Source organism: Haliotis rufescens, unplaced genomic scaffold (genome assembly GCF_023055435.1).
Source record: "Haliotis rufescens isolate VD_foot unplaced genomic scaffold, xgHalRufe1.0.p SCAF_7, whole genome shotgun sequence".
NCBI lineage: Eukaryota > Metazoa > Mollusca > Gastropoda > Lepetellida > Haliotidae > Haliotis > Haliotis rufescens.
The window spans coordinates 5,907,088-5,919,443 of NW_025964361.1; the positions used below are offsets into that span (position 1 = coordinate 5,907,088).

The 12,356-nt window shown below is 39.9% G+C and overlaps 1 protein-coding gene across 3 annotated transcripts in view; it reads right to left on the bottom strand.

Annotated features, from left to right (window-relative positions):
* The window catches only part of LOC124149634 (serine-rich adhesin for platelets-like), a 230,381-nt gene that overhangs the window by 100,001 nt on the left and 118,024 nt on the right, over positions 1–12,356 (bottom strand). For all 3 annotated transcript variants that reach the window (XM_046521359.2, XM_046521360.2, XM_046521361.2), the window contains one exon: positions 7,117–7,290. In XM_046521359.2, the coding sequence (XP_046377315.2) occupies positions 7,117–7,290 (174 nt within the window). The remainder of the gene's footprint in view (positions 1–7,116; positions 7,291–12,356) is intronic.

A 12,356-nucleotide genomic window follows, 5' to 3' on the forward strand; every position in this document is an offset into this window, starting at 1 on the left:
CGTGCCCCCTGAGAAAGAGTAACACCACACTGAGCAACATACCAGTTACAACACAGCCTCAGGAAGATCCGGTTAGAATTAATCTTCAGTAAGCAAAGCTTGTCATAAGAGTGACTAACAGGATCGGGTGGTCAGACAATTTGAATTGGTTGATGCAGGTAATCGTATCCCAATTACATAGATTGATGCTCATGATGTCAGGATCGTCTGGTTATTTACAGACCGCTGTCATATTTCTGAGTGCAGCATTAAACAACAAACAAAACCAAAAAACATCACAATTGGTGAAAATAATTGTCTGGACAGACAAAACCATTGGCTGAAAGCATGAGCAACGATCTACTTCATCAGCCAAGTCACTGACACTGATCCTCATTAGTCATCTCTTATAACAAACATGGGTGCTTGTGACCACCCCCCTCACCCTCACCCTCACCCAGAATCACACGGGGGTTATGTATCTGAAGATAACGTGCTATTGCTTGGCAATGAAGAGAACACAATGTATACTACCATTTCACTCAGCATGTTCACGGACATATCTTCTTGATAAGTGGCACTTTTATTGAACACAGCAATAAACATTATTCATTGTCACATGTTCCCTATATTTCCCTTATGAAAAAATTTACTATTTGATAAGACACACAAATTTCATAAAACAAAAGTAAAGTCAGGCTAACTGGCAAAAATATTCTGCCTAAATAGTGAGTCCTACTGAAAACATTTGGAGCTGCAGACCCCATGGCAACACCAAAGCTCTATCCATTTTCCAGGCCTATCATACACTATGAAACTGTATACCCTCTTCCTAGAGTATACGCTGGTCACTGCAACTGACCGCTGACCTTTGAGTGGCAGATGTCAAGTGGACCTCAACAATCGCCAACACCAACAAAAATAGCGGTGTCGCTGAACAGCACGGAACGTCAATCACAGCTTACACTACACATACCTGAATTAATTAGCTTCTACCTGAGGTGATAATGAGGCCACAGGTGATTGTAACAAGATGATGGACAGGCAAGGGCTCAGCTGGGGTTAATAATATTCTAAACTGAAGGGGCAGCTTTTCATTAATAGAAAAAGTGAGTGAGTTTGGTTTTACGCCGCTTTTAGCAATATTCCATATTATGGCAGGAGACACCAGAAATGGGCTTCACACATTGTACCATGTAGGGAATCGAACCCGGGTCTTCGCCGTGACGAACAAACACTTGAACCACTAGGCTACCCGACCGCCCCGACTAGAAAAAGATGCATTTAGTTTTTCTCAGACACATCTGTGTACATGCTGTAAGGCAGATAATTTATCGGTTATTATATATCAAAGTAAATTTGCTTTAAATAAGCAATTTTCAACATATTTTTTACCCAATTTCACTAAGAATTATTCATGTTTATGTTGTGGTTTTACAAGTACAATAGTTGAAACATTCAATGAGGACATTAAAGTATTTGTTGGTTGGTTGGTTTGTTGTTTAACTCAGCAATATTCCAGCTATATGAAGGCGGTCTGTAAATTATCAAGTCTGGACCAGACAATCCAGTGATTGATATCATGAGCATTGATCTTCGCAATGTGGGATCGATGACATACATCAACCAAGTCAGCGAGCCTGATCACCCGATCCTGTTAGTCGCCTTTTACGACAAGCATAGTAGCATTTTACTGCAAGCATGGGTTGCTGAACACCTATTCTACCCCGGATCTTCACAGGTAAAGTATCTGTAAAAATATCAAGGTATGGTGTGTATGCCACATTGCATAACTATTGCCGAAAGTCCATAGTTCATTAAACCCAACTCAAAGATAGAGCAGATAATTCAAACACAAAGTTTTGAATTGTTTTCGGCCAAAATATTCATTTTCTTGTTATGGAGATTTTTTGGTTCATTATTCCAAGAGGAATAAACCAAACCCTAAAATAGCTAACAATGATATTTGAGGTTAACTTCTTTAATACAAACTCTCAAAAAAAATATTGCTCTGGCCTACAAGCACATTTTCTGGAACATATTTTAGGCATGTCTTGCAATGACACAGGTGAGATGAGATTCCTGACAAGACATTCACATATTTTCTTTATGTCAATGCAATTATTCCATGTTCGACATTTCAGGAACATTCTTCATTAATAAACATGTTTTGTTGACAAAACACAAATCATGATAGTATCAGAAATATTGATGCTGTCATTTGCTGTTAACAAATTTGTAAACACCACTTATTGTCACATGGAAAAGCATGTAGAGTAATGTGCTCACAAAGCTAACTATTTATAGTAAACACACATGTTCATGTTAATTATTGGATGCAATGCATGTATGTCTCCACAGTGAATTATTTCTCAGACTGAGGCAATAACAAAAGGATTTTTTACCATAAAAAATTGTACACAGTGTGTTTGGTCTCAATACAAGACAAGAGCGGGTAACTCTAAACACTCTGCAGTGGAATGGTGGCATATGTGTTTCAGGAAACACTTCATTGAGCTGGCAATGATCCTACTACCTCACCAAGACATACACACAAACTTTTGTTTTAAATAACTTTATTTCTGTCCTATTTTTAAGAAACATTCTTGACACAGAATGTTCCACATTGACAAAGCAAAATAATGACAGATGGTCATTTATGGAGTTAATATCATGTCTGTGTGTTTGCTATTCTCTTGTAAATGTTTTGTTATAAACTGTAAATTTCTCATGTAAATCGTCAATCAAGACTGTTACTTTCGCAAGGCACCATTTTTGTTACTTGACCAGCAAGTCTTCCTTTGCTTCCAACAGCGTTCTCGAAGCTATTTTTTATTACTTTTGTTTATATTTTTAAGTCTTTGCAAATTTGGAACTACAATTAAAATTGGAAATTATAAATTGAAATGGAATACGTATTTCAGACATTGTGAAATGTGACAGATTTAATAAATGAATGATATTCCAGGTAGATCTAGGTCCATAAAAATATATACTATTTTGACGTGACGTGAGATAAACACATATTGATGATTTGAGATTTGCCGAGCGCGCTCCCCCGCCTCGGCCTCGGTTAAACGGCTCATCGTCTATAACGCCCACCAATTATTTGGACCCCATTGGTAGCGTTGTAGCGAGGGACCACTGTACTTTTTAAGTCGCAATTACAAGGGGTGGTGAAACATCCCTGCATGTTGAGTAGAAAGAATCTACGTTTCAAGGTTTTACATTTGGAATGAAAAAAACACGTAATTTTCCGGAAGCCAACAAAACATTAAGTATATATTAAACAGGATATTCCATGTGTCGAGTGAAATCTCATATTTCTCTCATCGAGAGACTTGGGAAAAGACAATATTTTCACGAGTGGCGTATGAAATATGCTCTATCACTGGTAATAGGTTCAAAGCTTAAGCTATTCCCAATCATCATTCACAAAAAATCTCCATTAATTAGAACTAAAATGTAAACCTTTAAGCAGAAACACATGGTTGATATTTTGGAAAATATATACATCTAATGACCTGGCATACAGCTGTCATGAGGGTCATCAGGTTCACCCTGGCGGCATCAAGCAGAGTCCGCATCCATCAGTCTCTATTCACTTACTGCGTATGATGACTCAACAAGGCGGACAGCCCCAGCTGACAAACACACTCACATAATGTTATCTTTCGTTTTCACAGATTTGACACCAGATGAACATGCAGAATATTTTTGAACATCATCCGACATCAATAAGATTCATATCTCCATATCCACTGAAAAATATTGTCATTATTTAACGGCTTTGTTTCGCAGTTCACTTGATGACCTTTGGTATGGTTCGCTGGACCAGGGGAGGAAGAGCCTGCGATACAATCAGCCCTAGAATGGCTACCAGGAAGAACAAGCTGTCATGTACACAAATGCCAGCTCAATGATGCACCATCTGTCATACAACATATACTACCACTTTACATTATCTTGTTCTCATGAACCAAAGGTCAACAACCTTCTTGACACTATCACTGTCTCAAGCCACAGGCATTTGTACCATACCAAATTCCCATACTTAGTGTATAGATACAATACTAGTACAAGACGCCATAAATGGCGACTATGCTTGTCGTAGGAGGCGACTAACAGGATCGGGTGGTCAGGCTCTCTGACTTGGTTGATGCTTGTCATTGTATCCCATTCGCGTAAATCAATGCTCATGATGTCAATCACTGGATTGTCTGGTCCAGACTCAATTATTTACAGACCGCTGTATTATAGCTTGAATATTACTGAGTGCGGTGTTAAACAACAAACAAACAAACAAGACGAGATATTCATATTCAGTTTCCCCGAATTATAACCATACGATTTACTGCTATGCAGACTTCATAGTGGTTCCAAGCATATCTCCAGCTTATAACATAAAGGGAGAAGGTGCTTAACATACTTCAGACTAGATGAAAGCAAATAAATGTACAATAATTTGCATATGGTAGTCAAAGATTAGACTTTCCGAAAACATGTGACCAAATGATTCAGTGACATGCATTTACCTGACAATAGGGTTTACCTCGAAACTAATCATAGATAAGTCGGCAGTGAAGAGGATGTCTGTAAAAAATCTGAAAGATTTTAGGTGTGATGACAGCCTGCGAAGGGTGACATGCCAGCTCATCCAGGCCAACAAAGTGCTCCATATCCACCCTCAGTAGCCCTTATCATCCCCCAATACCCATTAATTTAAAAGATAGCTGTATCTACTATTGTAAATGAATGAAAACAAATTGGAAACAGATAGAAAACAGCTGTTCAACTGAGCTGAGGTTAACATGTGCTGTGTCATGTGACTTTGATTGACTCGTAAACAGCGTAGAGGTTTTTGCTTGGTATCGGTGTGCATGTTATTGTCATGCTCAGATATCCCCGTGCAGGTTGTTTGCTTCTTGGCAGGGTATATGGGTGGATGTGTAGTATTTTATCAAGATCACATGCACCAATCAGATCTTAACATTCTGTCATGGAGGTAAGATAACTGGACCTGTTTTTTCTCACGCCAGATACATGATAGGACACAGACTGACTTGTTTTCTGAGGACTACGCTGATTAACATGAGATCAGGAAGCTGTTGTGTGACCTGAACACACAGACAAGATAAATCACTTTTCATTCCAATGATGATATACGTAAACAGTTTCCCCACAAATGAATTTTTCCATTCTCAATCTTACCATGACATTGAAAGACACAACAGAGATGACATTCCCTGTGACACAACACCAATACCAGGGCCCACTTGCACAAAGCGATCTTAGCGCTAAGACTATTCTAAGCCTATGCTAAAGTATGGGAGTTAAGATCAACTTAGCGCTAAGATCGCTTTGTGCAAGTGGGCCCAGGTCATCAGCATCTACTTGATGCAACTGACCCGTGAAGATCCGGGGTAGAATAGGTCTTCAGCAACCCATGCTTGCCGTAAAAGGCATCTATGCTTGTCGTAAAAGGCGACTAACGGGATCGGGTGGTCAGGCTCGCTGACATGGTTGATGCATGTCATCGATTCAAATTGCGTGGATTGATGCTCATGATATCAATCACTGGATTGTCTGGTCCAGACTCGATTATTTACAGACTGCCTTCATATAGCTGGAATATTGCTGAGTGCGGCGTAAAACAACAAACCAACCAACCAACTTGATACAACTGATGCTACTAGAACCCATTAACACAGATGACTTCAAATAGTCCACTATCACTTCACTTCACCTCCCGATGACCTTGACCTTACTGACAATTGCTTTTACCACCAATGTGAAATATTATTCAAGAACAGAATGAGGTGGAAAATAACCATTAAAAAAACAATCAAAAAGAAGCATGATAAAACACTGTCATCAGCTGAAGTCAATGTGCACTGATAAAAAGACATGGATAAAAGTGCATAGGCACAAGCCACACATGGCTCAAAGAAAGAAGCATATACTTTTGTGGAATGTAAACAACACTGCTTGTTATTCAGGACATTGTTTATGGTAAGTGCTTTCTAACAAATATTTACTACCATGAGCCCAAATAAAAAAATCAGACATGGTGATTCAATAAAAGTGCATTGACGTTAATGGTGTTGCACTCTAAGTGTGAGATTTGTACAAACTCAGAAGCATGAAAAGTCATGGATACATGTTTTAGATAATCCAAAAGGTTACACAACAATTTCTTAATCGCATCATTTCCAGTTGGTTGTAGCTGTCACTGCCACTCTGACTGGCAGGAGTTATCTACCTTTGATGTGAACTCCACATATTCATTTGATGTTGAGTTGAATCAACACATATCATATTTCTCATGCAAATCACAAACTACATGAAATTAATGCCCATAGAGCATGGAGTGAAAGTAGCACACATGCTGACACCAAATTGTTAACTGATTTTGTTTGCCTTTGTTGACAACTAGAATTTATTCTGTGATGCAATTTAGAGTATCAAAGACTAAAACAACACTATACAGGACACTCGATGTTCTCAGAGACTCAAGGTAGGAGTATCATTTCTCCCGAAAAGTATACAGTCAAGTCACGTGGATCCGACATTGTTAGTTGCATATGATTATGTTGGATAAACAAAATTAGGTAATATCAATGATTGTGATCGAAAATCAGACAACTACACAATAGGTAACGATAGATAACAATTCAAACATGATTCAAACACGTAATGAAAAAAAGGAAAAAGGAAATATTTATCTCTGTAGACGTTGAAATATGCAGCTACTCGCCGGCTCGTCTCGCATTAAAACATGGGGCTGTGTACTTGCGGGCAGATGACCACGGAGTATGCTGATCACTGTGTCGGACTAATGAGACTGATTAATAAGTGATTTCAGCAATTAGTTGCAAATTAGGTGTGTCTGAGTCGGATTGCGAGACTGTCGGATTAACAGCTCTAAATAGTACTGATTTAATCGGTTCCCATCATTAGTGTCGGATAAAGCTGATTGTCGGATTAACGAGGGTCAGATTAACGAGACTTGACTGCACATGGCAAATATATTCCTTACATCATGGAAACTGATTAGAAATTTGCTGTAACTGGCATTTGATAGTCATTCACACATTAAGATTAACGATATATGCAAAATATTACTATACAACTTACTTAAAACTCTCCCCACGTCTCTGCCTCGGCCTCATTTTGGCTTGTGATTGGCTGCTTTTAGACTGGCGATAGAGGGCGCTATCATCCTGTATCTGTATTGTCTCGTCAGCACGGTATTCCACACTCAGTTTGCCCGGGTACGACGGCGGGCGGGACACCGACTCATAGTTGCCCCTGAAGATGAGAAAGAGCATGTTAGACATCATAATAATAGTGTTTGTTTGTTTGTCTGTTTGTTTAACGCCACACTCAGCAATATTCCAGCTATGTGATAGCGGTCTGTAAATAATCAAGTCTGGACCAGACTATCCAGTGACTGACATCATGAGCATTGATCCACGCAATTGGGATACGATCACATGCATCAACCACGTCAGGGAGCCCAATCCCATTAGCCGCCTCTTACGACAAGCATAGTCGTCTTTCATGGCAATTATGAGTTCCTGAAGACTAATTCTACCCCGGATCTTCACAGGGCCTACAGGTGTTATATGTACAGATGGCAACACTTGCATGTACATGTGTTTGTTTGTATGGCTGTTTGTACTAGTCCAAGCTTTTGCCCGATTTATAGTGCTAGACCACTGAGATACCATGCCACAGTTTAACATAATAGTTTAACCCTTACTAACTCAGACACAGCATACAAACTGGGTGGATCAGTCCTTGTTCTATCCACCTAATGCCGAGTGCCTGGCAGGGTAACAACAAGTACCATTTGCACCCGTTCTCAATTTATCGCATATGAAACATGTGGAGCACAATGTGTTGCATCTGGTACAACCTTATCTATGAGCAGCGATTTTAGTAGGACTTAACTTAAGCCAGAAAAGTACCTCATATGCTTCGTCAAATAATCCATAAAACTTTAAAAGTAACATATGGTGAGGTGAGTCGAAACCAGGGGTTTAACGTCGCGTTCAAGGTTATTTCACTTATAAAGCAACGTGCATGCATGTATGTATGTACTAATGCCGAGTTTATAGTGCTAACCAACTGAGATACCATGCCGCAGTTTAACATGAATAACCCACTGAGACACAGTGTCCTGACTCCAAACCGACCAGTCCCTGTTTACGCCTTTTGGTATGACGTAGCCAGGGATTGAACCCTGGACCTTTCACTAGACCAAGGAGGCATTCAGTAATATATGGAGCACTTTTCAGATAACCTTTGTCATATTGATTTTTTCATTATTATGTACGGTACATAATTTTTTAAACAAATCTCAAGTTAATATGATTCTGGATCAGTAAATCGGTGATGCAACCATAAAATCACTAATATATTCCATCAAGTTCTCAAATAGTTTCCTCAGCTTGAAAAACTGTTTTGTAAATTTGAGAGCCAAGATCGCTGATGAAATGGTAATACTATTTAAAACACCTGTTCCCCAGATACACCTGACTACGCCCTTTCTCACAATACCACAGCTGTATACAAGTACAAAGGACACAGGTGTGTCGAAGTGTGCTACTGTCACACATAAGGTAAGTCAGCTATAAAATCAGTCTTTTCCTGTCTTTAGAAGAGTGAATTCTTTGATGAAATATCAGATTAATTTACCTATGCTGAATGAATTCATGTGTCCACTCTGAATAGAAAGTATCATTCTCTCTGTGAACACAAACACAAAAGCACACCATTCAAGGGGATTCCCCTTTATACAACAGATTAAAGATCATTAAGTGCCAAAAGTATCTCCATTGAGCTTTTTCAGGTGGGTGGGGGTGGGGATTTTTTTTCAATTAAATTATGCTGTTCAACTTGGGAAAAATCTCATGTGCCTCAAAATGTAGGGGAAAAAAGTGCCCTTCAAATCAACCATATTAATACATCCAAAGTATATAGTCTGTTCTTGTTGGAAAAAAATATTGAGCTCCTAAAAACTAAAAAATATGCTGATCACAAACCAAAATCTTCAGAGTATTCTTTTGTAATGTGGTACACATTTTTGTCATTATTAATTGTCTTCTAGGGGGCACGGGGGGCCCATCGTATCAGGCGCTGCAATTAACTGTGCAGAGTTGTATCCCTTGGACACGCCAGAAACCTATGATTGTGGGTTCGAATCCTGATTCGCCCAAATAATGTTTCTAGGTTTGTCAGCACTATCCCCGTGCTTGTGGTAAACGTCTAAGACCTGCATCACTTTGGGCTTTCCTCCCACATGAAGCTGACATGCTGTGATTTAATTGGAATACAGTTAAAAGCGCAGTTAAACCCAACTCACTGACTTTTGTCTTCCACAGCAATATATCACATGACCGGTCACTTCCTGTTGTCACAATGGGGGCAGCCATCTTAAATCATAATGAACCTTTTTTGCTAGAGAGTTCCCTCCATCACTGTAAGCCTAGTTCCTTCCCCCAAATCAGGGAGTAGTCCAGGAGACGGGCTACTGGTAATGATGGGGATTGAAGCAAGTCCAGGTGACATTCAACCCTAAATGCCTGACCAATCTACGATATTAAATTCCTGGCTTGAATGAAGACCGTGTGGTCTTTATTAGTGAACAAGCTGACTGACCAGGCAACATGTTATTAACAAGACGCCAAACATTCCACAACATTTTTACATTATCACGGCTGGATCTAGTCTATTCATCACTGACCGACAAACATGGTGACAATGAGAGGGCTTCAGTACATGATAATTATCATTAGCTATGTTGAAATTGGAGCCAGCAACCTTATTGACCTGGTTTCAAAGACAGAACATTTTTTGTATTGTCAAAGTAGTGACCTTGTTTCAGAATAGCATTATTTACCACAGATAAAAACAGTTATGAAATACTGGGGATAAGTGTCAAAAGAAAAATGTCCCTCAATGTTTAAATCTGATTAAAAATAAGAAGTGTATGCATTAATAATAATCAAGAAGATAAAAAGTCTGTGTCCTTGTCAACCTATAAATAAGAAAGAATCCAAACAGATTGGAGTAACAGCAATATATTTGACAGCGTTTGACAACATAATAAATTTACCAATATGCACATTTTGTATATACCTAGCTGGGATGAGTCCAAATTAACTACCCGGTTCCCTGGCCCCTATTACCAGACCCTACCCGGGTGATTGCTGTAGGTCTCAAGAGATAGGTACAAAATGTCCGATTGGGAATAAGTTTTAGATGGTATCCCTGGCAAAATGTTTTGAGATACAAGTATAAAATGATTTGGTCATGCATGCACTGAAGTTGACGAAAGTTTTATCTTTATTCAAATACATAAAAGTCAGAAGGATTGGGTGTATAGTCAGCAAGAAATGTGAACATTAGTGTAACTGTAGTGAGTGAGTGAGTTGGGTTTAACGTCGCTTTTAATAGTATTCCAGTTATATCACCACGTGTCAGCTTAATGTGGGAGGAAAGCCCGAAGTGTTCCCAGACGTTTACCACTTCGGTGAAACCCACGAGCATAGGTATGGTGCTGAAAAACCTAAAAACATAATTGGGGCGAATCGGGTTTCGAACCCACATTCATCTCTGCACAGCGAATCGTGGCGCCTAAGACGACTGGGCCACCCGTGCCCCCTAGTATAACTGTAGGGTTGTAGATGATTATTGGCATTAAACAATATATCACATGACTAACCATGTACCCAAGGTACCTATCCCATCCCTGGTATCAACCGACAAAATATAAGGCATGTGGACCATGTCCTGTTTTCTTAAATAAATTGACTCCTGTGTTTTATGTCAAGTTCTTGAGAGTATCTATTGCTTTATGCAATAGTCAGCATTATTCCGGCTATACATCACGTTGTGGCCTGTAAAAGTCAGGACCAGACAAGGCAATGGTAGACAGACAGCATGATCTACATCTCATACCATCAGGGCACAATGACACACAATGAGCCAGGTCGCAAAGTCTGATCACCATGTCCCCATATTCCACCACATCCTGGGGCGGTTGGGTAGTTCAAGAGTTTGCTTGTCATGCCAAAGGCCGGGGTTCAATTCCCCGCATGGGTACAACGTGTAAATCCCATTTCTGGTGTCCCCCTCTGTGATATTGCTGGTATATTGCACAAAGCGGCGTAAAACCGTACTCACTCACTCCACCATATCCCCAGATTTATTCAAGGCATTTCCTCCCCCAGAATCCCAGAGGGAAATAATGAATCAAGATCAACAAAATTAGCCAAATACGTCAACAAAGCACTTGTCACGTTAAATGTTCATAAATGTTTGTCAAGCAGAGAAAGTTTCTATGCAGGAATTACCCCAAAACCAACCCACCTTAGCCGAGGACACATCCATGACCATCAGCACTGAATGAATTACATGTTGATCACAGGCAAGCACATAACACGGTGAAATAATCGAACTGACACAGTAAATGTTTGACGCCAGCGACACTTCTATTCCTGCACAGGTAAATTACCTGTGTGTTCCAGTGTCCACTCACCTGAACACTGACCGATTTCACAGGTACACAACATGGGGTAGTGGTCAAGTGGCCAAACACTGGACTGGTGCTGGTCAGCATGTAGACATGATCAACATGGTCAGTTTGCAGGATACATGGCCCGTGGAGGAAGGTAACAAATAAATGCAAGCTCAACAGAAATAGCGCTGTCAGCTTCCTACAGACATGTGCCTCTGGACATCGCACTTGGTAGCAACAGATACAGTGACCAGTTTCTCTTGTATACATATCTGGTTCAAATCTTCCCACATGGGGAATACACCATGTCCAGTACTAACTCATGTACTAACCCAATATGAACATCTGGTTCATGTCATCTTGTACAGTGTTGGTTTGTTTGTTTGTTGTTTAACGCCACACTCAGCAATATTCCAGCTATATGAGGGTGGTCTGTAAATAATCGAGTCAGGACCAGACAATCCAATGATTCATATCATGAGCATTGATCCACACAATTGAGGTACGATGATATACATCAACCATGTCTCCAAGCCTGACCACCCGATGCCGTTAGTCGCCACTTACGACAAGCATAGTCGCATTTACGGCAAGCATGGGTTGTTCAAGATCTATTCTGTCCCGGATCTTCACATGACCTTTTAAGTACATCTTGTATAGTGACTACACTATGTTTAGTATCTCATGTCAAGCCAATATCAACATCTGGTTCAAGTCATCAACGTGAACATCTGGTTCAAGTCGTCTTACAAGGTGACTGCATTGTCCAGTATCTCGTGTCATCAGTATGCATCTGGTGCAGGTCATCATATGGACAAGGTGATGTGAAATGGGGTTTAACATCGTGTTG